This window comes from Pteropus medius, unplaced genomic scaffold (genome assembly GCF_902729225.1).
Source record: "Pteropus medius unplaced genomic scaffold, Ma_sr-lr_union100, whole genome shotgun sequence".
NCBI lineage: Eukaryota > Metazoa > Chordata > Mammalia > Chiroptera > Pteropodidae > Pteropus > Pteropus medius.
In genome coordinates this window covers 5,952,096-5,979,525 of record NW_024354911.1, presented here as the reverse complement: position 1 = coordinate 5,979,525, position 27,430 = coordinate 5,952,096, and the positions used below count along the sequence as shown (strand labels likewise).

The 27,430-nt window shown below is 34.2% G+C and overlaps 1 protein-coding gene across 10 annotated transcripts in view; it reads left to right on the top strand.

Annotated features, from left to right (window-relative positions):
* LRRC49 (leucine rich repeat containing 49) overlaps positions 1-24,946 on the top strand; it is a 127,413-nt gene extending 102,467 nt beyond the window's left edge. For 5 of the 10 annotated variants that reach the window (XM_039856392.1, XM_039856399.1, XM_039856393.1 and 2 more), the window contains 5 exons: positions 8,628-8,865; positions 10,095-10,280; positions 13,170-13,279; positions 16,276-16,429; positions 24,262-24,945. In XM_039856392.1, coding sequence (XP_039712326.1) covers positions 8,628-8,865; positions 10,095-10,280; positions 13,170-13,279; positions 16,276-16,429; positions 24,262-24,465 — 892 coding nt within the window. In that variant the 3' untranslated portion in view covers positions 24,466-24,945. Of the gene's footprint in view, positions 1-8,627; positions 8,866-10,094; positions 10,281-13,169; positions 13,280-16,275; positions 16,430-24,261 lie in introns of all 10 variants that reach the window. The other 5 variants (XM_039856394.1, XM_039856396.1, XM_039856400.1 and 2 more) reach the window with 3 other exon arrangements.
* Positions 24,947-27,430: the final 2,484 nt, after the last annotated feature.

Here is a 27,430-nt window from a genome sequence, read left to right as displayed (position 1 = left end):
GATATAACACCTATTTTGACTGATACTAGTGGCCATTCCAGCTCACTTTTGGTTATTGTTTGGATGGAATATCTTTTCCCATTCTTTCAATTTTAATATGCTTGCATCTTTTTATCTTGTAGATGGCAGATAGTTGAATCATGTTTTTTAAATCAATTCTGCTAATATCTGCCTTTTAGCTGGGGAATTTAATCAAATCCTGTTGAGAAAGGACTATTTCTGTCATTTTGCTATTTGTTTTATGTCTGTTATGTATCTTTGTTTGTTCCTCAGTTCTTCCATTACTTTTTTCTTTTGTGTTTAATTGATTGTTTAGTGTACCGTTTTGATTCCCTTCTCATTTTTTGTTATTTTCTTAATTATCACCCTGAAGATTACAATTAACATCTTAATTTATAACAGTTTAGTTTGCATTAATACCAACTTGGTTGCAGTACTACAAAAGCTTTGTTTATACATAACTCCACCCCCTTTATGTTGTTTTTGTCACAGATTTCATCTTTATACGTCCATGCACATTAACATAGATTTATAATTATTATTATTTTATGCATTTATCTATTAAAACATGTTATAAAAAGGAGCTATCAATGAAAAATATAGTGATACTGGCTTTTATTTTTACCTGTGTAATTACTTTTCCTGGCATTTTTTATTTTTCATATGGCTTTGAGTTATTCTCCAGTGTTCTCTTATTTCAGTCAAAAGGAGGACTACTTTATCATTTCTTGTAGGGCAGGTATACTAGCAGTGAATTCTCACAGCTTTAGTTTATCTATCTAGGAATGTCTTGATGTCTCCCTTATTTTTGAAGTATAGTTTTGCTGGATATAGAATTCTTGGTTGACAATTTTTTTTCTTTCAGTACTTGATTGACAGTCATTCTACTGCCTTCAGCCCTCAGTGGTTTCTAACGAGAAATTAGATGTTAATCTTCTTGAGGATCCCTTGTATATAACCATTCACTTCTCTCTTGCTGCCTTCAAGATTCTTTGTTTTTCAGCAGTTAGAGGTGATTGCCTAGGGTCTTCTCAGGTCTTTTCTGAGCATGTGTCCAGCCCTGGACATGAATGTGGCATGCTGGATTCCCTGAAATATACAGGAGTTTCTCAAAGCCCTTATTTCCCCAAGTATCTCCTTCCTCAGCCTCTTCTTCCTCAGGCTTTTTTTTTTTTTTTTTTTTTGGTCTGTCATTATTTGTCACATGTGGTAGCAGCTTTTACATTTTTGCCTTCAAATTCTTTTAACAAATGTAACCCAGGAAGCCACCTCAGTTATGAGGAAGCTTTGAGGCAGGTCAGAAAAAGGCAAGCCCTTGAGCTGGTTCTTCAGGGAGCCACTAAGCATGTCAAAACACACAACCATAATTTTTTGAGAGCAGGCTATGTATTACTTCCTCTGGTACCAGCAACCTACACAAAGAATGTGGGCTGCCATCTTCAAGGCTACCACTGAGCTGGGGAGTAGGAGATGGTAACAGAGTAAGCTAAAATGGCACCGAACTCTCTTATTGAAATTCAGCATTGTTTTCTTAAGCATTCTCTTGGTTGTTGTAATTTGGGGCAGTTAGATTCCAGAGTTCTGAAAAAATTGATTCTGGCAGTTTTTGCTAGCATATTAGTTGCTTTTATAGAGGGATGGAGTTTTGGAGTTCCCTACTGTATTGTTTTCTCTTCTTTGGAACTCTAATTTTGCTATACTCTATGAGCTATGCTTTTTCATTTCAAGATCAAGATAATGTCTATCTGTTCTAGAATCATAATATTTGTCAGTTAACATCTTCTAAAGATTGAAAACTAGGAAACAGTGTTTTAGTTTCTGTGGTTTTGCAACTCATGTAACTATTTTTAGGTGAGAGTTAAGTAGTGTACCATGACTATATCTCATTTTCTGCTTCTTAAACCACTCAAAACTAATCTTTGAATTCAAATAACCCCTCCCCCTTAATTACACTTCAAAAATTTTTCAAAATCATACCATACTTTAGTTTGCTTCATACATGAACCATTCCTTTCTTACATAGTTTGTATTTATCTGGGGTTTCTTATTGCCTGTCTTTTTTTAATTGAACAAAAAACTTGTGCTGCCTTTACTACATTCCAATTTCTTTGAACTTCTTATTTATCTTCTTGACGCCAACTATCTCCCTGACCTAATTTAGCCTCCCTGACTTAAATGATCTCATTATTTTCTTTATTATTTTATATCATATTACTAGTAGCTTTTGTTTTTTTCTTTTTAATCTTTTAACAATAATTTTAAAATGTCATTGCTGCTGTATCATTAATGTAAGTGTTTTTTTTTTATATTATGTTTCTTTCTCATATCCTCAAGTAATTCTGGCCTCTCAAACTCTAGATGGTAGAGTTGCTTTGATTTTGGTACTGGGTCCTCTTCTCACTCTCGGCTTTACCCTTAAACAATTTCACATATGTCTTTGACTTTAAATACCATTTATATTTTGAAGATACCAATATGTATACCTTTCCTTTTATGGTTTACCCGCTTAGACTGTGTTTAAGGAAAAAAAATCTTCTACTACAGTGAGATTATAAAAATATTCTCCCATTTTGTCTTTCTAATGGGTTAAAATTTGGCCTTTCATAGTTTAGTCTTTATTACACCTGGAATTGATTTTTAAGTTTGAGATTAAAATCTGATTTGTTTGTTTCCTTGTAGGAATAACCAGTTGCCCTAGTATTATTTATTAATTGTTCTTTCTTTTCTCTGCTGATCTGCAGTGCCACTCTGCCTGTTTTATTGGCAGTGGGAGAAGTAGATAGTAAGATCCTTTTATAGATCTTCAGTTAATGTTCCTGTGTTCAGTCCCACTTCTCACTCCCATCTTCCATCATATCTACTGTTCTTTCCTTTCCAAAGCTCTACTGGGCATGTTAGCTGCCATCTTTGTTCTTGTCACCAGTGCGTTGTCAAAGCTATAGCTTCTTTTGTCCTTCATCATCACTCAACATTCTTCACTTTCTAGCTTTTAGAAATTTGCTGAAACTTTTTGCTGCAGGTTGTCCCCCCACTTTGTACTTGTTGTTGTGGGTTTATACCATTTTAATTATTAATGGGGTCTCAGAGGGAGAGGTTTCAAACACATGTACTACTTTATCTGAAAATACCAAGCAAAATGTTTTAAATATTATAAGTTGTATTACTACATTATCTGTAAGCCTTTAAAAATATAATTAAATTTCATCTTTCTGGAATGATATAAGCGTGACTCTTTTTGAATGTAGAAAGCAAGTCAAAGGGCCACAAAGTTTCTTCCTTGGGATTCTGATTTGTTTTTTATATGACATAAAGTATTCTATTTTTAACAATCCCATTTATAGTCTGTAGTATTTCATAATGCCAAAAAGGTGGCTGATTCTTGCATTACAATGTCTGTGACCTTTGGCTTATGGGTGTGTAACTAAATGCCTGGAAACAAGTATCCATGAAAAAATTATGGGCACATAAAGGGAAGAAACTCCATAAAACCTTGCTATATCCCATTAATGATTTCACTGTTCACTGTACTTGGGACAGCTCTACAGTAAAATGACATATTGCAGGTTTCTTTCCCCTGCCAGAAATGGGAAAGTACTTGGTGTAATGTTTTTTTTTTGCTTACATTGGATGCATGCAGTGAAGCTGGTTTATTTTTGGTCATTTCCTGTCTATGAACACTGTGGTATTTTAGCCAATAATACTATAATAAAATATAATGCATAAAATGAATTTCCACACCTATGAATGTTGTAATAGAAATTCATAAAATACATTATTACAGGAATCAGCACCACTTATTCATTGGGAAAATAATCTTTGGAAATATTTTAAGTCTTTCTGTTTTAGCCTGTTATAGAAAATCTAAAGTTATTTTTAAAACAAACCAAAAGAACCCATAATCCTCTGAAATATTGTCTTTTTTCCATTTAGGCATTTAAGAGTATATTCTCCATTTAGCCTGGCTTTCGGGGACTCATTACTTTTTTTTTACATTAAGCTAATCATCCTGTACTTTGTTAAGTATATAACTATCTAATCACTGTGTTGCACAACTGAAATAAATACAATATTGTTTGTCAACTGTAATTGAAAAATAAATTTAAAAATATATGTAAATTAGTCACCTTATCTTGCAGTAATCATGAAGGCATAACATTTTTTCTGATTCATTCTTATATAAAAGTTGAGTTGAATAAATGAAAGTTTGAACTTATAATTAACCACTAACGATCTTGAAGCGAATGCCTATTTGATGGCAGACTGCCTAGTGTTACATAAATAATGTTTGAGTTGGGAAATATCCATGGAATTGTATTGGCCTTCATTGGAAAACAAATTTTAAAGCATGGATCTTCCATAGAAGAATACCACATTTCTTAGAGCATAAATTTAGACTAGGTGGGTAGAAAACTGGGCCAGGTGACCCAGTCACCTACTCTAAAACATTTGAATTGCACTTGATTCCTTCCTGTCCTGCAGTCCCCACAATCGAGTAAGTCCTACTTTTATTTTCTCTAAAATATCTGGTATATTTATGTTCTTTTCTTTTATTAATAATAATCACTAAACTACATTGAGGTAAGCATGAAGTACAGTTTAAGATATGATTTTTGTATTATGATCACCATTACATACAAGGAAACTGAAACTACAAAGAAATTAAATAACTTGCCCAAAAAGTCATTTGTTTATCAATGGCATATCTAGGATTTGAACTAAGGTCTTTCTGGTTTTCTGCCAATGCTATTTCTACTACACCATGCTCTTTTTGGTTATGCTTTTATATGGTCTAGTTGACACTATTGCACTAATTTTCCTACTAATCTCCATTCATCCAACCTCTCCTTCCTATGTTCTCCACAAAATTGACCAACTTACCTGTCTCAAATGGATCTTTGAGGCTAGAGAACATAATCTTATTCATCTTTGTATCCCCAGCACCAGCACCTAGCTCTATGCTTGGCACATTGTAGGTGCTTAAAAACTTGTGTTGAATATGATCGTATCATTTTTTATTCAAAAATTGTTTTCTACTCCTCAAACTTATTGGATGAAATATGATTTTTAGCTTCATCTTCAGCTACTACTCTCCACATATATTTTAGTATTCCAGCCATATCGAAATTGTTCTTAACTGAAAGTGTACATAATTAGGCTTCTATGCCTTTCTTCATTCTGTTTTTCTTACCCAAAATACATTGCTCTTTTACTTGTGATATAATTCTACTATTCATCTTTCTAGGACCAGTTCAAATACTACCTCCTTTTGAAACTTGATTTCTCCCTTTTAGAAGAATTAGTCATTTCTTCCTCTGTATTTCCATAGTTTATCATTTAAATATTCATTATATGACAATAAGAGTATTTTATATTAGAGTTAATGTATATATTTATCTTGCTTTCCACCCTCCATTCGGAGTAGAAGTCCTTTAAGGACAAATAAATCTTAATTTGTTGTTTTAATTTTAGTACCTACTACAATACCTAACACATAATGAACTCTTCAGATTAACCTATTTGTTTAATGAAGTTGAGGTCTTTTTTTTTTTTAGAAATTATATCCCATGTGTTTATTAAATTAATTGCAGAGTATGATTAGAGCATTTATATTTCTGGAACTATAGCCCAATAAAAGTGAAGAAAAATTTTGATCTAAAAACTTGTACATGATTTCTATATTGATTGTCCTCATTAATACAGATGATTTAGTTGCCTGTACCACAATTGTTAGGATATATATAATGCCCGGTATATAGTGGGCTTTCAGCAAATGTTTGGTGAATAAATGAATGAATGAACAAATAAAATAATACGCATGTATGTATGACTAAAAAGACCTGGACATATTTTCAAACATGCAAGAAAACTGAAAGGACAATCTCCAACATAGAGACATTGATTAGCAAACTTTCTAAGTTATTTTTTTGTGGAAACCAGAGCATACCTTCCCTGAAGAGCATGTTTCTCTGTTCCATATTGGCCAGAGGCTAAACTTAAGCCTCATTCAGAAAATATCTGATGTAGATTAAGTATTAAACGACTTATTTAACAAGTGCTGTATTTCATATTGAGAAGGATAAACCTGCCTACATCCCAGCAAACTTGCCGTTTGTTTTTACTGAATGTCCGTGTGAGATCTATAAATATTGGAGATTACTTCTGCTTTGTTTTGTAACTATATAACTGTTTTGCTGAGTCTTGGCTTGCTTATAATTTCACTTATTTTCCCAACAGTTTGCTCGACAAACCTTTAAGCAAAATAAATAACCCTTTCTGATAGTAAACTTTTATGGTTTATATTCTTAAACTTTTAATCATATGGAAAAAGAAAAGCAAGACACTTACAAATATATGGTATTAAACAACACCACTTCTCAATGGATTTATTCACGTTTTTGGTATATAGCTCTGATTTCCCATTATTTTTACATTAAAACAAACTTCTTTTGCTTGGTATCATGGCCATCAGGCATCACTTGACCTTACCTCTTCATTATTTGTCATTGCCTTTCCTGAGAAATCTTCTTGTTAACCCGATCTGTGTCTGTATCACTGATTCCATCCCTTCGATCAAACCACAGTTTATGGTTGGGAATCCTTCATAAGATTCACTCGATACTCATAAAAAAGCTTCGTAATTGTCTCATTTCATTAATTCACTTAAGAAATATCTATTGAGCACAACATGTGTCAGTAGCTGTGCTAGATGCTGGACCTACTACAGTAATATGACCAAGTTCAAGCCCTCAAGGATCATGATGTTTAGTGAGAGAGACAGACAAGTAAATAGGTAACTGCACTGTAAGATAGGAAGTGCTAAAACAGAGGTATGCTCCCTTTTTATCGAACCTTCTTTGTTTTAGTGGCAGTGAAATGTAGCTCCTGTCCTTTCTTTTATTCCAGAAATGATTTTGCGCTCTACATAGCTCCACACAAAGCTATTACACAAAGCACAATGTAATGAACTCTTAATTCTCATTTTTGTTCCATTATCTGCCTTACTTCTATTGGGTTATCATTTAAGATTATTCATATACTACTGCCCATTGAGTGTTTGATTATTGTCAGATGATAATCAGTGTCTTAAGCACTAGTCTAGCAGAAATCAAGCCTTTTTATATTTTTTTGGTTGCATATTCACTTGTTGACTGATGTTGACTGATGTTATTATGCAGCTTGTTATTGTATAGACAAATGTTACAGATTAACTGGTGCCTCTGAAATACGTTCATGTATGTCTAGTAAACTATGATAAACCAATAGGGTGATGGTTTGTCTGTCTTATCTCACAACATCGGCATTATAAAAATTTTGAAGATCTTTACTAATATGATCATTCAACATTCATTGTGAAAATCCCATTGCTAAGACCCAGAATCCCCAAAGATAAGGAAATATAGTCTTTAGCCTCGAAGAACTCACTATCTGATAGAGAAAGCAAAATTGTAAACATGTAATTATGATGCAGTATAAGAAGTGATGTATTGGAGGAGTGTACAGAAGTCCACAGGAGCACAAAGGAGAGCAAAGCATTAGTATTAGTAAAGGCAAATAAATGCTGTCTGAATGAAAACACATGGAACAAAGCCAAGCATTGTTTGTGTTTTGAGACTGAGTAAAATTAATAGTTATGTCTCTATTCACAAATCAGAAAATTTGAGTTGGATCAAGCTATTTCTTTTCTTCTCTGGCTGTCATTTAGGTAACCTTTACAGAAAATGTGGCTCCTACTTTGGAAATAATAACTGTTAAATTGAGGAGGATATGTGAAGTAATTTTGTGTACATATATATCGTATATACATATTTATGCATATATATGTACTATAGATAATATAGAGTAAATAGTGGGTTGTTTTTATCATTTCTTATTTCAAAATGATGAAATGATTAATTTTACTGCTTATAATTATAGTATACATGTATACAATTTCAAACAACACCAAAGTATTCAAAAATAGAAAGTCAAAGTTACCCCTTAATCCAACTGCTGAGAGATAAACTATTGTTAATAGTTAATTTATGTCTTCCCAAGTGTTTTATAAACATATTTTTGTGTTTTATGGTTCTTGATATAGAAATGGTGTTTTGTAAAATGTGGGTTTTTTTTTTTTCAGCCAGACAATGGAATGCTTTATAGATTAGGAAAACTTATTTGTATTGACATGAAAAGATATCCATGATACATTTAATGGAATGCAGTCAGCATTAATGTAATGCCTAGGTGTAGAGCCAAAGGAGAGAAAGAGCAATCAGGGAGATCATTTCATAAACTATACAAATGTCTAACCAATGTGCTGTACACTTGAAGCTAATAATAAATAAAATTAAATTAAAAAGGATTGTTTTAAAATTAAATGTCAACTATCGTTCATTGACATAAGTAATCTGGGTAAAAAGGTGAGTTTTTTTATTCATGTGTCTCTTTTTGAATTAAAATATATGACTGGAAGAATATAAAACTTCCAGATATTCCATTAAAAATTAGTCTTTGGGGCTCTGGGTTTAATTATTGAAATGAAAAAGTGAATATAGAATTTCAAATACCTTTCCCACCAGGTCTTTATATTCTCTTATTTACTTTGCATGACAAGACTATCATTTAAAATTGTACATTGGGTTTTCCAGATCTCTGGACTCAGTGCTCACCAATACTTTACAAGATTTATCTGAAACAGACTCATACCTTGTTGAAGTGGATGGGGACACACTTTCCCTGTATGGCTCAGGAGCACTGGAATCTCTAGATCGGAACTGGAGCGTTCAAACAGCAGGAATGGTGACAACAGTGTCTTTCACTTTCATAGAATTTGATGAGATAGTCCAAGTGCTTCCCAAATTGAAGATGAAGTTCCCTAATTCTCTGGTAAACATTTCCTTTTAATAGTATATTTGAATTATTCTCATGCATGACTTATATGTTTAGGCCAAAAACCTGTTTTTAACCCTTACTTATGCAGTTTCTAGACAGAGAGACTAAGCTTTTGTGTTGATTTTCTGGATCTGGGATTTAAATTAGTATTCATAAATGCCCTTGCAATTTTCTGTTAATATTGGAAATGATCCCTCTAGAAAATGATTCTCCATGGAATATAAAGGACTAATATAATTCTATTCAAATTATATACTTATACTTTATAAAACATTCAACAGGACCCTACCTAACCCTATTTAATATATTCATTTATTATACCTGATATTAATGGAACATGTACATTTTTATATCATTTTCACAGTAGTCCCCTAATAACATTTAAAATAATTTTAGTAGCTCGTTAAAATTATTTTGAGAATTAGCCTTTTGCAGTTATGGTATTTTTGTATTATTTACTGGTATGCATTTGTAGAAACTGTGCTTTCCATAAAAAGTTCCTTCTCAAGTTTTTATTATTGTTGTTTTTCTCTGTTAGCCAAGTGATTTCTCTCACCTGCCATTTTATAGTGTTTTTTCTTTTGCCACATTATTCTTCATAAAGAAGACAGATAGAAATGGAGATAGTATGTTTAGAAAAGAGCATCCAATTTCACAGATACAACACTTATATTAGCATTTCAGTTTTAGTTACTTGATTTTCCTGTAGCCATGTTAACTAACCTACATAATAATTGGCAAGACACAGGTATAAAGGCTAACTAGTTCTCTCAGAGGCATTGTGAGCCCTGTATTTATAAAGTTCTGAAAATTTCATTTCTAGTCTTTCCTTTGTAGATTTAATTTCAATAAAAAGTATGTAAAATTGTTGTAATGAGTTATTGTATATTTATTGTATATTTATGTTATTGTATATTGTATATTTATATAATTTTTAAAGAATCTTAGTTTGTTAATAGCTAGAGGGATGTCCTTTTGCAGAAGAGGAATCACTTTGAATTTAATATTAGAAGAATTAATGGATTTCATCGATGATGCATTAGATGGATTAAAGTTATATAAGTTTAGTACGTTCACCTGACTTAATATAATTAAAAACATACTAGCTAAGCCTAAAGTTTATAGATTTACTTGGGGAATGATCGGTGAAGCTTTAATGTTAATATTTTAAGATGGTTAAACTTAATGTCCAGCCTCTCTTTTTGTGTGTTTTATTATTGTAGCACCTTAAATTCAAGGAAACAAATCTTGTAATGCTGCAGCAATTTAATGCATTAGCACAGCTCCGTCGCATTGATCAGCTGACAATTGATCCTCAAGGAAATCCAGTTGTCAATTTTACCCTCTGGAAATACTATGTACTGTTTAGACTGAGCCATTTTAGTATGCAGAAAATAAATGGGACAGAGGTAAGCTAAACACTAAGTCAACTATAAAATAAAAATGTTCCTTTCTAAGGAAATAGTCATAAAAATGGCCAGGAATTTAAGTATGATAGAATTTTGATACAACTTTGAGAAATACTTTTTTTTCAAATCTTGACATTTTAAATGTCAAAAAGCTAAAAATCTGTTTTTCCAAAAACTTCTAAAGCACTAGACAAATTTTGAAAATAAAATAGTAACCAGGTCATGATGAATAGTAAATATTTTTTCTGTTGTTTGTAAGCATTCAGAAAAGTAAAATGTTGGTAGAATGACAGTTTAAAAGGAAAAAAAAAACAACAGTTATTTAGGTAATGTGATCTTGTTATTTTTTAAACTGCTTTTTAGAGTGCCTGGCATGTTAATAGGCTTCAGAAGGTAACACCCAGATGTCAACTAGTAAGGGTCGTGGTAGAGGAAGGGAAGAATAAAATGGGTAAAAAAATGAGAAGGCACACAGGGAAAGATGAGTGATTTAAAAAGAAAAGGAGATGAGAAAGAGAAATAAAAAAAGGAGGAAAGATAAAAGCAGAGAAAAAAAATGAGAGATAAGGAAATAAAACAAGCATAAGTAAATGTCTGTACTGCTTTGTTAAATTTCTAACCACTGCCTATGGCATAGCTGCGTGTATAACTAAAGCCTGGAGCCTGAATAACTAGGAATTATTAATAAAAGGTTGTTTTTCAGATTGATTCTGCTAAGCTGGGCACAAGGGTAATCCCCCAGTTCTTCAAAGACCATGTTCTCTTTAAATATTATTTTGGAAGCAAAGAGAAAAATTATGCTTCTTCCTCTGCTGCAGAATTCCTGAAATGACCTTAAATAATCCTCCAAAGGAAAAAAATCATTAATATATCATTAGTTTTATTGTGATTATCTCTTAAAATTCAGAAGACTTCCTTATTATAAGATGAACTGTAATGGACTTTAGCAGCATGGTGGTAATAGCAACTGTGTTTCCCTGTAGCTGATACACTATGAGTTACCTCTGGCCTAGAACTGCAAAAATCCAGCATACTATTAGGAGACTGGAGGTCTCTGGGTCAGTGGACAAGAAGATGAGAAATGTACATCAACCATAATAGGCCCATGACCACAGTATCTGCCATCTGTTGAAAACAGGGCATATCTGTAACCTTCAGCTGACTATTAATTTCTCCAGCTATTTCTCAAAAGATTTGGTTCAGTCTTGTGTACTTTATGTACCCTCTTGGTACTTTCTCAAGGTCGTGAGTCTCTAGTCAGACCTAATAATTAATCCCAAAGGTTTCCAAAGCTACTTCCAGTTCCAGCCTCGACTGGAAGTGGAGTGATTATTTTGGCTATGGGTAAGTAATTCTCTCTCATTTAATAGCCAAACTGTTATCTCAATTAACCCTAAAGAGTGTTTTATCCAGACATGGATCACTCGCTACTAGAGGTAAAATAATTTATTATATATAGAGCCTTCAAAGAGGAAGGAATAGTATAATATAATTATAAAAAGTAGAAAAGAATTAGAAAAAGACAACATAATTTATTCTGATTTAGAGTTCCAAAAATATCATTGCTAAAGATATTTGACCCTTTAATAAAACACTTAAAATAAAATTGCTTATCTCATCCTTGACAATATACTGTAATGTTATACTATATTTCTACTTCTTCTTGTGTAAGAAAGAATGATACTGCTTTGGGCAGAGTTAAATTGAATTATCAACATCAAGAAGGAAAGATGGAGTAGTGGCCTGCACTGGCCACTAGGTGACTATATTAGACCACATAACTTAGTTGTTAGCTAAAAGAATTTGTGGGAACAGCACCTTCATTAAACTATGAAAGTCTAGGGAAGGGAGGGGATAGCATCAGTCTGCACTGATTCATGAGTATAAGATGCTTGTGAATTACGGGTATTTTTCAGAAAATGCCCTGAAATATATTATAACTAGTGTTAACAATGGATTTTGAAAAGATTCAAATTTTAACTATACCAGGGTTTCTCAGCTTCAGCTCTGATGACATTTTGGGCTAGGTAATTCTTTGTTGTGGGGTCCGTCCTGTGCATTGTGGGATGTTTAGCAGCATCCCTGGCCTCTATCCACTAGATGCTAGTAACACCCCTTCGCTAACTGTGATGAACAAAAATGTCTCTAGAGATTGCCAAGTGTTAACTAGGGGCCAAAATGGACCCTGGTTGGGAACCACTGAAGTAAAGAGACAGACTAATAGTATTTAAAATGCAAACGATCCTATTTTATATTAAATAAAATATGCCCAGATATTAATCCAAGTCCTGCTTTTAGCTTTCAGTATTTTCTTGGATAGTATTTTCTTGTGAGGATTGAGCCCTCACAAGGAATACCAGTGACAAGTTATTCCATGTAGTATGAAAGACAGACATAATAAACAGGAGTGTCCTTGCTAATCCAACATTCCCATCTCTTAGGCAGGGATAAAATTACCCTTATAAGAGCAAGATCTGAACAACACCTTTGAAACAATATTAAAACAAATCTATTTCATTGGCACTTGAGAATTTTTCCCCCTACATCATTCTACTCCAAAAAGCTATAGGATTTCTGAAAAAAAAAAAATGAAGAATTTAAGGTACCTCAGTATAATTCTCAGAAAACAAAGCTTTTAAGTCAGGGCTAACTCACCATCTTCCAGTCATCCTCCATTACCATGAGCCACATTTGTATATCTTCATTCTGGTTAAGCTCAGGGAAGAAAGAGAAATATCAATGAGATCTCTCTTCTTGTAGTCCAGGAGAATGTACTTTCCTGGACTAAAAAGAAAATACTTAAATCTGGATATTTCTTTGGAATTATTTTAGTTGTATCAAGCTAAGAGACTGTGCCATTTTTGACCCATCTCCATTATATCTCTTCAGGTGACACAGAATGATATGATAATGGCTGAAAGGCTCTTCGGAATCCTAGCACACATATCATCTTCCGAGTTACCCCAGTACCGTATGATTTCGATTCTGGGTGATGCCAGGTAACCTTTAATTTCTATAGTTTTTATAGAATTACTATTTCACTGTTTCACTAGAAAAAGGGAATAAATTCCACACAACTTTTAACTGCGTCATTTATACATCTCACACACATTTATCCTAAATTTGTTTTGTGGCTGGCCCTATTCAAAGTGTTTGGGATATAAAGATGATAAGACAAAGTTCTTATTCTTGTGTGCCTTATAAGCTAATAAAGGTATACATAGGCAATTATAACTCATGCATCTGCAGCCACCTGTGGGCAGGCAGCTCTGCTGATCTAGCCTGGCTCTCTCATTTGTTTGGGGATTGGCTGGCTATAACCTAGTCTAGGAAAGACTTTAGTTGGAACAACTTGTCTCATCTCCACATGATCTGTCATACTCCAGAAATCTGCCTGGGCTTGTTTTAATGGCAGAGGCAAGGTTTGAAGACAGAGCAGAAACATGCAATGCCTCTTGAAGCCTAAGTGAAGAACTGATACATCATCATTTCCCACATTTTATTGGTCACAGCAAGTCACAGAGCAAGATTTAAGGGACTTGGAGATAGACTTTACCTAGCTGCAAAATCACGGATTCAAGGGAGCCATTAATTATGACCATTAATATAGCCAGTCTACTAATTATTCTGTTTAAAAGCCAAAGATTTTCAGACTGAATTAAAAAACGAAGTTCAACTATATGCTATTACAGGAGACACACAGGTTACATAAAACTTGAAAGTAAAAATGTGGGAAAAGATAAACAACATCAATACTAACAATAGCCATTGAAAACTAAATAGACAAAGGTTAAAAGCAATATTAGAAATATAAAGATCATTTCAAAATGATAATTGGTTCAGTTCACCAGAAATAAATTTGCTAATTTAATTTGTCTGCACTCATTAGCATAGCCTTAAACACTTTTAAGCCAAAAGCTGATAGCACTATAAATCCACATTACATTGGAAAGTTTTAATATACCTCTAAGCAATTAATAGAAAAAGATAAAATAATTGAACAACATGATTAACAATTTGACTTAGTGGGCATTTAGAGAACATTGCCTCCAACAACTGCAGAATGTACATTTTTTTTCAAGCATACATGGAATATTTATAAAAATTGACCAGATACAATCTGTAAAGCAAATGTCAACAGATTCCATGTTCTCTTTCAAAATGCAATTAAGCTTTAACTCAATTACAAAATGTTAACCATATATTTGAAAATTAAGAAACATTTCTAAATAAACTACAGGTTAAAGACAGTTTCACAATGGAAATTCGAAACTACCTTGAACCGAAATATAATAAAAATGCCACTTTTCAAAACTTGTGGGATCAAGTTACAGTGATGGTAAATGGAAACATTTTAGCCTTGAAATGGGTATGTCAGGAAAGAATAAAGGCTGAAAATGAATGAGCTAAACATTGTGTCTAAAGAAATTAGAGGAAAGACAACAAAATAATTCTGAAGAAAGTTAAAGAAAAGAAACAATTACATTAAAAACAGAATTAATGAAAAGCTGATAACTTGAAAAGACTAATAAAAGTGATATAAAATATATGTTTACATTGCTCTTGTAATTAAAAAACCAGTAAAGAAAATAAATCTAAAGATCTTTAGGACATGGTTCCACAGTATATCAGTTAGCATGTCTGCTTTACACGCAGAAGGTCCTGGGTTCATGCCCCAGTGGAGCCACAGGCCATGATCTATGGCCATGCCACCCTGAACAAGCCCGATATCTGATCCTGAAGCTAAGCAGGGTCAGGCCTGGTTAGTACTTAGATGGGAGGCCACCTAGGAAGACCAGGTGCTGTAGGCATAAATAATAATAATAAATAAATAAAATAATAATAAAAATAAATATCCTCATAAAAAATGAGAATATTATACTACCTAAATATCTAATAAAAAGAATTTATTAGGTAAATTGTGATCTACATCACAACTGGATTTTAGATATTCATTAAAATTATTAATTTTTAATGATATAGAAAATTCTTGTTGTATAACATTAAGTGAAAACAGTATACAAATTTGGATGTTTAGAATGATCTTAATTTTTTACAAAAATTCATATAAAAATTCTAGAAAGAAGTATGTCAGATGTGAATAATGTTACAGGTTTATATAGATTTGTGAGTGATTTTTATCTATTTCTCTATACTTTTCAAAATTTGTACTCTTTACAATTTCTGAAAAGATTATGTTACACAATTAAATTGGAAAAAGGAAGACCTCGTAAGGGATATTCCCCTTCTGCTCTCAATCTTCAGTTCACAGTGAACAGTAATGTGGACTATAAATGTCTACTTTATAGACACCCTAAGTGGTGGAGACCAGAAAGCATTTTTCACGGAGCATGAGTTGCAGTCCTCTGAAATTCTTGGCCTACGGGTCTGCAAATAATGCCATGAGCACTGTTTATGCTCTTCATAATCAAATGAGGGGTCTTGCTTCATTGTTTACCTCCTACTAGGACCTTGCCCTGATATACTAACAGTTGGAAGTTTTTGGTTTTCTGTTTGTTTTGTTTTTTGCCTAAACTTAAACCCATATCTCATTCCATTTTTTAGCTATGAGTAATACTACTGAGCTGCATAATGGAATTCTAAACTATTTGTATGATTTATAAGAGGGTAACTAACATATTTTATGGGATATAAAGACTTTGAAAGTTTGGCCTACTATGTCTTTAATTGGGTTGTTTTGTGCTCTGTGATTACTTAATTTTGGTATTGGGTTTTTTTTAAGATAGAGGTTTTTTTCACTTTAGAAGTGCTTCAGACATGTTTATATTGATGATTGGTAGTTATGAAACAAAAGAATTTGGATTGAGTAGCTTAATTAGTAGAAAGATTAGGGTACTGACCTCAGCTCAAATAATAAACTCAAACTCATAAAAAAGATATTCAAAAGAATATATGTTCTTCTCTAAAAATCAAGAAAATATGGACATATTTTAATAAAAAAAAGTAACTCTAAATCTCTACTCTCTTTCTACAGAAAGAAGCAATTCCGGTATCTGCAAGAAACCAAAGGGAAAAAACCTGGTATTGTCAATGAAGAAAATAATGACAGCAAAAGACTTGTAGGAGAAAACACAAATCGTGCAATGCTAAACTATACCACAAGAGACTTTTATAATGAAAAGCTAGAGGTAATAATACCATCGATTTTTGGAATCTAGTGCCTAGATATATCTCACATGGCTTAGGACTTAGTAGTAGTACATTTCTTCCTTAATGAGTTAAGATAATATTTTTTTATTCTTAAATGTTAGCTAGCCTTATATATACAAAGCTGAGGACAGTAGGCGCCAAGGCATTAGGAAGAAGTAGAGTCTGTAGTTCCAATAACTTAATTTCTACAGAAAAAAAAAAGTGTTCAAAAGTAATCTGTACCAAAATCTAGACCAAAGCAAGATCAAGGATCCTCATCTTTCTGAATTAAGGAAAGGGATATAGGCTTGCTGTGAGTACTAACTAGCTCATGCCAGAGTGGCAGAGGACACATTTCTGTTCTATTTGCTTGAGTCCTTGATGTCTTAATTCACTTCTTTCATTCTCCTACACCATTAACCTCTACAGTCTTAATCATGTGACATAATTTTGACCTGTTCCATTTTTGCTATAGCTACTTAGTCGGAAAACCTGGAACCAATTCTTTATTTTTTCATGTGTTCAGGGTTTTATTGGAGGAATACGATGTTAGAGTGTTGCATGAGCTACAAAGAAGAAAAGTGTGCAATTTCTGTCTTGATGGAGCTCTCAAAAAAGCTGAAGAAACAAGTCATCTAATTAGCAATAGAAAGTTAGATTCTTTAAGAGATTTTGAGGGGACTAAAGGGCAAAAGAACAAGACAAAGAGATCAGGCACCATTGATTGAGCATATATGATTTATGCGCAAGGCACTATGTTGCGTATATATATATATACATATATATATATGTATATATATATATATATACACATATATATGAAATTTGCAGTGAAATGGCTAGGAAACTGCTTTTCTAATGTGTTTTAACAGTTGTGGGACTCTTTTCAAACCATATTGTAGCTGAATGTCCAAACTAGTGTGTCAGAACAAAGCAAAAGAGGAGCTACTGCTGTTGTAGAGGGAAAGTAGGGGGTTCAGAGATTCATTTGATTGGATCTTTATTCTTTTCCTTTCCCCTCACCTCACCCCCAATCCTGAAGCATCTTTTTGGAGCCCTTAGGGCTCTTGCCCTAGCTTGAAAATCACTTGAAAACTCTACGTAACATTATTGTTTATAGCATCCTAAAAGATGTTCAGATTTTGCTTTTAATTCTTCTAGTGCAAGAAGGGTCACTACTTCATGATGTAGTTGTATATCATAAACAATTCCAACTATGAAGAAATTCTTACCCATATTAAGCTAATAACTTTTATTTAATGATCCTAGTAGTACTGCTTTGTGTCGAAAAGAGAATAAGTCTCTTTCTTATGAAAACTCTTCAAATACTTGCAGTCAGCTAATCCTCTTTTCTCATCTTTGTTCTCTCTACATTCATACCTTTAATCTTTCAAAAATCACATATTGAACACCTATCACACATAATACTTGGACTATAAGAAGTTCTTGTCTTTATCCTCATGGATCTTACTTTTCTAATGAAGGAAATAGATATATATACAGGGATATACAAATCAGTATATTAAGAGAGTGGAGGGAGTCAAAGGATGCTTTCTAGAGAAGAAGCTTCCTGATATAAGTCTTAAAGGATAAAATAACTCTATAACAAAGGGAAAAGGGCAATTCTGGCAAGTAACACAGTATGAACAAAAGGCATGGATGTATAAAAAAGGTAAGGAGAGGGCCAGGAACTATGAGCAATTCAGTGTTGTTGAAGCACAGAAATTGAGATAGATGATGTTAAAAGATGAGATTAGAAGGTTGTTGTGAATTCTCACAACAACCGCTTGAGCTTAGAAGAGGATCCCAAGCTTCAGGAAAAAAACAGCCTGGCCAACACCTTGAGTAAAGCCTTGTAAAGTCCTGAGCAGAACATCCAACTTACCTGTGCTTAGACTGATGCATGGAAACTGAAATAATAGATGTATGTTGTTTTAAGCCACCAAGTTTGAGGTAATTTGTGCACAGCAAAGAACACTAATGTATCATTGAAGTCAGTATAAAGACAAGGATGTTCAATATCACCATGATTACTTATCAAAACAAACAGTGCAATGAGACCAGAGAAAGAAATCACTGGTAACTTGAAAAGAAGGGAGTGAATTTACTATTTATAGACAATATTATTGAATACATGAGAATCCCAAGAGAATTAATTCAGAAACTGTAAGTAGCTGTAAGAAAATTCAGTAATGGAGCAGAAATCAACAGCTTCTATATATATAAATAACAACAGAAAAGTAAATATAATGAAAGAAAAGACCCAACTCACAGTAGCAACACAAAAAGATAAAATATCTAGTAATAAGCTAATAAATATGCAAGAGCTATATGAAGTAAACTTTAAAACATTAATGAAGTACACAAAAGATTTATGCAAATGGTAAAACCTACTGTCTTTTGGATAAGAAGGATCTAATGCAAAAATGTCAGTGTTCTTTAAGTTAATTTAAAAATTTAATATCCCAATAAAAATACAAAAAAAATTTCATTGAGGTATTTTTTAAACCTGTTAATCCTACAGTACATGTGGGAAAAATAAACAAATAGCCTTAAAAACACTGAAAAAGAAGAACAATGAGAAGACTAGCACTACTAGATATTAAAGCATATTATAAAGTCATCAATTAAACAGGATAGTTATGAAGAGATAGCCTAATGGCATAGAATGGAAAGTCAGGCATACACTTAAACAAAGGAGAATTTATTTATGATAAAGAATTTAAACCAATCAGGTGAACTATCCAATAAATGATTTGGGAATAATTAGAGAACTGAGAATAAATGTGAGACATATCTTACACCAGCATAAATTCCAAATGGATCAAAGATTTTAAAGTTTATAATGAAAGCATTATTTCTTCTACAAGAAACCATGGAAAATTAATGTGTGGCATTGGAATGAGAAAAATCTCTGGAGGAATAAAATAAGCAAAGACAAATGACAAACTGAAAAAATAGTTTGCAATAATCTCCCTAAATCATAAAGAGCTTTTAGAAAAGGGACCAACAATTCAATGTAGGTTGTATTGCTTATTCAAAACCACATTTTAAATAATATGCCATTTACCACAGTAACAAACTGTAGCAATCAGTAATAAAATATGTTTAAGCTTTTTATGACGGTTTCAATAAAATTTTATAATTTTACGGTCCTTAAATAAATTATAAAATTTTATCGAAAGACATTGAAGAAGAACTAGTTAACATTCACATACAGAAACTTTTTAATGATAAAGATGCAATTTTTCTAAATCTATCCATAAATATAAGGTGGTTCTAATCAAAACTTGGACAGGGTTATTTGTGAACTTTACCAGTAGATCATAAAAGGTATCTGATAGAGCAGAGCCCTTTTTTTTTTAATAAGTTATCTGATAGACATAAAATACACAAAAGTAAAAGTAAAAGAACTTTCCTTACCAGATATCAAGTATTATTATAAAGCATAATAATGAAGAGAGTATAGAAATAGACAAATAGACCCATGGACAAAATAGCCAGAACTATCCTATCTATGTGGGAAAACTTTATACAGATAGCAGGTATTGCAGACTAGTGTAGAAAGACTATATAATAAATGGTACCAAGTAAACCCAACTTTATACCATACAGCAAAAATTACCTCCAAATCAAATAAACTCCCAAGTATGAAAAGTAAAACTTTGAAGTTCTCATTTAAAAAATAGGAGAAAATCTTTATAACCTTGGTTGTGTAGGCTATGATTTTCTAACGTTCAAAGGGCACAAACTAGAAAGAAAATAATTTTGATAAATTTGGCAATCAAGGTCATTAGTTGTTTTTCTTTTAACAGAAATAGTTTCAGTAGAGTCATATAAGCAAAGTCTTGATTAAAGTGGTTTGAACCGTAAATAAGAACAAGCAAAGACTGGAATGTTGACTCTTGTTTTGAGAAATACTAAAGGTCAAAGAAAGAATCCGAAGTCACATAATATTTTGGAAAGAACACTAGGCCACTAGGAGACTTGGATTTGAGCCCCGGATTCTGCCACTCACACCTGACAAACCTTGCCCCAGTCCCTTAATCATTCTCTCTTGATTCACAACCCATCATTTCTTCACTTATACCATACCACTCTCCCCATTTCTTGAAAAATATTTAAATCCCTGAAGCACAAAGTGCTCAGTTTCTCCTGTATGTCCCAAGTTGTTAAGGGAATTAATTGAAGAGAGTTACTCACAAATCAGGGTAGGCAGACCCTTTCAATATATATATGATATATATAATTCTGTTGCTTGGTAGTTGTCCATCTATTCTGACACATTCTAAAAAAGATGGTGGATGTAGAATCAGGGAACTCAAAGGGACTTTAGAATCCTAACCTGTTAGACAGATGGGGAAAACTGGAGACTCAGGTGAACTCTTCAGAATCACATGGCAGGTTACTGACTGAGCTGCCTCCAGAGCTCGAGCCTTCTGATTTGTGACTTTGGACTCTTCCACAGTGTATTATTCTGCTTCCTGAGGTCTTGTTGACCACCCTAGTGCAAAAGGACTTTCTCTGAACATTGATTATATTTGCTAAATATCTCATTTACCACTTATTTACTGTTCAACTTTTTAAAGTTATCTTTTCTTATGTTTGGGTCATCTCTCCAGCTAGACTGCAGGTTTTTCAAGGACGAGATTAGATTTTCTCTAGGCAGATATTAGTAAATGATGTCTGATCCTGAGCAAGTCTCTCAACTTCTGTGGACCTTAGCTTCCCATTTATAGCATGGAGATATGGATTAAATCCCAGTACAACTATCACATAGTTAAAATCACTTTATAACAAATCCCACCGTTAACCTACTTTTTCCCCCCAAACCATCTTCATGACAACAAAATTTTAGTTCAATGAAATAATATAAACAATATTGTTTAGAATTCATCTCATTAGGATTAAACTTGTACAATATTTGCTTTATGAACCACACAGAGATATTGTGGGATAGAAAAAATAAGCATATGAAAGCATTTGAGAATGCAAAAAGCATTATTCAAAGAGCAACAACTCCTTGATGGGTCAGGGCGAGAGAGGTATCTCTGGTGTGCTCCTTAACAGGATCGTTCTGAGCAGGCAGAGTGCATTGTGCTGGCAGATGATGAGTTTTAGAGTACACTGCATGGAGGTACAGAGTAATTGGCTTTGAGGAGAGTGGAAATGATGAAGTAAAAATACTTTCAAACATAGCTACTAAATTAACAGTTATTATAGCAGATACATTTCTATATCAACGTTTAAAATGAAGTAATGGAAGAAACTATAGCAGGAAATTTTAAAGCATCAAAAATTGCAATGATGAAAAGTTTATTTTCATTTTTATTATATATAAATTATTTAACAATATACATCATTTAAATATCTTTTAACTTTTATTATCCCTAAATTACTAGAAAAATTTTTTTTCAGTAGTACTGCTAGAACTTTATCTTTTTAAAAATTCAAAATTGTGTTTTAAGAAACTTAGAAATCTGGGAGAGGCATTCACTAAATATACTCTGTGCCTCCTACTTGTGTAAATGCATTGCTTATTGTAAAATATTGCTCCTTTTAGTTATTGATCTCTGGTGATTCACACTTGTCTTTCTTCCTAGTAGTCCTTGTGTAGCTCAGATTTACTGAATGTTAAAAGGGAGCAGCTAGACAAACAAACAAAAACTCATAGACACAGACAACAGTTTAGTGGTTACCAGAGGGAAAGGGGAAAGGGGGAGAGGTAGATAAGGGTAAAGGGGGCCTATACATGGTGACGGAAGGAGATTTGACTTTAGGTGGTGAACACACAATGCAAAATACAGATGATGTGTTATTGAATTGTACACTTGAAACCTATATAATTTTATTAACCAATGTCACCCCCAATAAATTTAATTTTAAAAAAGGGGGAGCAGCTAAATGCTGTTCTCATCAACAAGCTGACTTAGTGCAGGCGACTGAGTCCCTGACTATATTTCTGCATTAGAGATGTTGGATACATCGGAGAGGTAACCAGCTGGAACCATTTGTTATTTATTGCCCATCAAAATTTGTACATGTCTTTATGATAGGTCAACCCATGACCTGTTTTTTTTTGAGCACATGAGCTAAATCAAATGTTGACCCCTGTGTGGTGGGTGATTAGAAAAATCTCACGTAATAAGAAAATTTCCAAAATATGCCTCTGTTAGGGAAAGTTAGTGACAATTGAGACTCATCATTAACTTACATTAATCAATCAAGAATATAGAACGTGTTATTTTAAAATTGTGAAAAATCCGGAAAAGGAAGAAAAGCAGAATAAGTGAGGAAAAAACACTCCTAGTCTCACAACACAAAGACTATCTTAATTACACTTCAGTATATTTTCTTCCAATAGTTTTCTATATAATTTTTGCTAACTTTTTAATGAAAATTTCAAACATACAGCAAAGTTGAAAGAATTTTACAGTAAACAGTCATATACCCAAACCTGGATTATGCTATTAACAGTGTACTTGCTTTGTCACATTTCTATGCATCGACCCATCCTCCATACACCAACATTCCACCTTTTTAAAATTCATTTTAAAGTAATTGCACACATTAGCATGCTTCTACCTGAATAATTCAGCATGCATATCATTAATTAGAGTTTAATATTGGATACAGTTTCTTACAGTGAAATACAAATCTTAGGTGTACAATTGCTAAGTTTTGACAAATACACTTGTATAACCCAACCTCTACTAAAATCTCATTTTATGTTTTTCTTTTTCTACTTAACATTATAATGTATTTCCTTATTATAAATCTTTCTACAAGTAGCTTTAGTGGCAATATCTCTTGACATTTTAATTTAACCCTTTAATTCACCACGAAATTATTTTAGTGTTTTGATTTGGGTTAGAGGCTTCAGTAAATCCTTTCCAAATACTTAAACCTATTGTCTCATTGACATTTATTATTTCTTTTCTTCTTCATCAATGCAGGTTGATTCTCTTATAATTCTGATTATCTGATCTATTCCATTGATTTTTCCATATATAAAATGACATTTTCCATCATCATGTCTTTATACTCCCCAAAAGTATCAATAGTCAGAATTAATGCTGAATTCTTGCATCAAATGAAGTGGCTTTGTTTCAGCCTCCAGAATGAAACCGGGGCCCAATGCCTGAATATCCTTTGGTCCAAAACTTCACTATTGTGTTTTGAACCCAGGGTTTTCAATTGCAGACTGCCAGACCTCGAAGTTGAGTAGGAGCGCTGTTTCTTTCAAAGGCCAACTTCTGGGTCCCAGGCTTGTATATAGTTCATCTTTCTCCTTGTACACTTTTCCCCAACTTTGTCAAAATGGTCAAGGCCACATAAGTCAGTGTAGTGTACCACACACTACCTGCTTTCCTAAAATACAGAGTGAATTCAGTATGGTATTTAAAGTATGTATATGGATATTAACTAACCTCATACCAATTAAGATAGTCAGTGTCAGTGCTCTGATACATTTACCACTAAAAGCCATGAATCTGTGCATGCAGCTGACTTGTATGAGCTAAACTACCCGAACTGAGAAGGGATAATGTCTACCAAGGGAAAAATAGTAGTTATGATCCAATGATTCCAATAAAGAAACACGTTTTCTCACAGAGTTGTCCAACAGAGGTAGGAGCGGACTAGGAAGTAGGGGGCTCCCTGTTGCTGTCTTTACTCAAGCAGAATGCTGTGTCCAGACTGTCTAGGAGAGTATTCCTGCTCTGAGGGGTGAGGGTCAGAATAGATTAGTCAAGTTTCTCTGGTTCAGCTAATTGTTGCTTTGGCTTTCAGATTAATTATGATTCAATGCAAGTTTTTCTTTTTTTAACAGGAAGTAAAGGAAAAAAAGAAATTCTGCAAGATGTACATAGAGGACCTTGTGAAGGAAGCCACAGAAATCAACATGAAAAACGAGGCTTTGCAGAAGCTTTGGCCACAGATGTTCATTGAGCTTGTTAGGGATGCAGTCATAGAAATCCGCAATAAAAATTCCTATATGAAGCTTTGCCTACAGCAGATAACTGACCAAAAATAGAAATGGCTTGTAGTTACACTTGATTTTAGCAGTTTTATGTTCGTGAAGTTGGAAATACGTAGGTTAAACATGTTAAAACAGCAACACTGTCCTACAAACTAGAAAGAATAGCATCAAACCGTTATTGTCTACTGTTCTCATAGTTAAAGGTTGGGAAGGATAGAAGGAAAGCTAGAGAAAGGGAGGACTAATTTCCTATATATGATGGCCAAACCTTTGGAAACTACGTAGTTTTTAGAAATAACTTGGACCTTGAACTGGCACTGCATCTTCGGTTCTTGCTTTGAATGGTGCCCCCTGCTGTAGCCCAAAGCATGTAATGTTTGCTCATGGTTCAGCATGAGTCGCTTCTACCTTCTTGCAGCTGATAATTTCCAGTTATTTGCCTTTTTATTTTATGTCATGATTTCGAAACCAAAAATATGTTGTTTTTTATAAGTTTATTATTAAACTTATTAATAAATTAGTTTTAAAAAGGGTGTGTTTGCCTTCTTGATCCAGTCAGAATTGTCATTTTATTGCGTGTTCATCTTTAGCGTCTTTCAAAGACACTGAATAGGAGCCCGTCTCTTCACTTATATAGGAAGAGGTTCGAATCTTCTAGGGCTATACCCTCAGGGTGCCACAGGAGATCGTGAGGGTCACAGTAGGCACGAAATATGAAAAATCAAAACTGGGACAGAAAGAAAGTGCTTTGTCTTAAGGGATCCGTAGTGAATGTAAAATGTAGTTACAAATCAGTAAGTCAGCTTCTCTGAAAGCCATTTCCTTCCATTGTTAGCTATTCTGAGGTCTGTTCTCAAGTAGGTGAGTATACCTATACCTGAGAAGCATTAGGGATTCATAGGTGAAAGGTTCTAACTTTTCTAATTCCATTTGAAGATCAAACAAGTAAATAGGACATAAGCAGGGGTTTAAAAGCAGTGAAGTTTGGGACCTAGTTTGTGCTGGTCAGAAGGATGGGTGCAGCACATTATTACAGCTAGAGACAATACAACTTCAGAAAAACAGACTTACAGGTCAGTAAATAGGACTTCTCCAATTTGCTCAGATTTCACATAGCAGCTGTCACTGGCAGCAGGACCACCAGAATGTGGAATAACAAGAACGAAATAGGACAACAAAGTCATACAGAAATGCTTGGCAGGAAGCTAAGTAAGCTGCTTTTGCAGTTCTAAGAAAGGTCCCTGTTGGCCATCCTCCTTAAAAAAAAGGAATGCTCAAGTTTAGGAGGTTAACATTCTGTTTCAGAACATGGCTTTTTAAGTCACACTGTCACAAGTCACACTGGGTTTGCATCTTGGCACTTAAGCTACCAGCTTGATAGCTTATGACCAATCTGAACCTGTTTCCTCAAAACAGTACCTGCCTTATAAGAGTGTTGTGAGGTATAGATGAGATAATGCATTTAAAGCATTTCTTATAATGCCTGGCACACAGCAAACACCCAAAAAATGGAGCTTTTCTTCTTCTAGATACAAGTTGAACCACAGAACTGGTGCCCCAGGACACGAAGAGGTATTAGCATTTCTTGATGATCCTTTGGTCTCTCTAAATTGTAACATACAGTATCCTCTCTCACCTGGCTGGTAAAGGGTGATCTCTCCTGGGGTTTGTATCTTGTTTGGTATAGAAATGAGATCTCACCTTGAGGGTGATGTTGAGAGGAGAAACAAGAATATCTTGTCTGTTGTGGGCTTCTAGTAAATAGGGAAGGCAAGAACTTGTGACTCCTCAAGAGTGTGGGGAACTGTTGTTGCTCACTCTAGGCTTTGCAGGTGAGTGGCCTGACTATTTAATAAATAATCTGCCTAACTTCCTGAATGCTACCTCTTCTCCCTTAACCCTCCCATCCCTAATGCTAAGGAGACTTGCCCCTCACATTTACATGCATTCTTGCCCCCGCCTCCGCACCCCGTCCTTCTGGGAATTTAGGTAACCCTAAGTCTGTACTCAATGACTTGGCAGCAAGCCTACAGGCACTGTTGGCTCTACCCTAGTCCCTCTTCTTTAGGCCTAGTAATAGGGTATCTGTCTGTTCCTGAAACCAAACCTCCTTATGGCCCAGCTTTCGTCACTTGGTCGCTCATCGCTTTGTATATGAGCTCCCTCTTGTCTGTCCCCTCCGTCCCATACTGATTGATGTCTACCTCTTGAATCTTTATTTTGCCTGGTTCCAAACTCCTAGGGTCTGTGTCCTATCTAATTCCTCTCCTCTTTAGCTCACTTTCCTCCCAACCCATTTTGCTTGTGGGAGTTCCTAGGTGAGGGGAATCTCCGGATGAAAGGACACAGGGAACATGGGTCTGCTGGGCCTGGAATCAAGTGAGGGTCCTAGGTTGTTAGCGGTGATCCCTGGAACAAGTCGTCCTCTCTATTTGGGCTTTTCCTTGGTCTTCAGGAAGAGGAAAGAGATGCACATCCCACAGTTTGAGACTGTCAGGCTAGTTAGTGTGTGCTGAAAGATCACATTTTTTCAAAAGGAATCTCAAGCAGAAACAATATTGTGGTTGCCTCAAAAGCAGAAACGTCCAGTACCCCCATCTGAGGAGAGTCTCCCCGACACGTTCTGGTGCAGCGCCTAGATGGCCGAGTGTGTTGCTGGATGTGGGGGTGGTTGCTAAGTGCTCTGTGGGAGCCGAGGCTAGTAACCTTGCTACTGAGTCTGAGGGGGGTTCTGGTGTCAGCCCTCCCACTCCCTGAGCTTCAGGCCACTACAGGCCCTGCCCATGAGACAGTGAAGCCTTACCCTACCCTTAATCTATTCCTGACCAGCACGCAAAATATATTGTGATTCATGTTCTCCTCCACTGAGAAATAATCATCATAACAACAACTAGGAGTTACTGAACAGTACTTAGCACTATTCTAAGCTTTTCATGGGCATTATTATCTCATTTAATCCCCTAACTGTGATATACATATGATAGATATCCCCGTTTGGACATTAAAAAGCTGAAGCAGA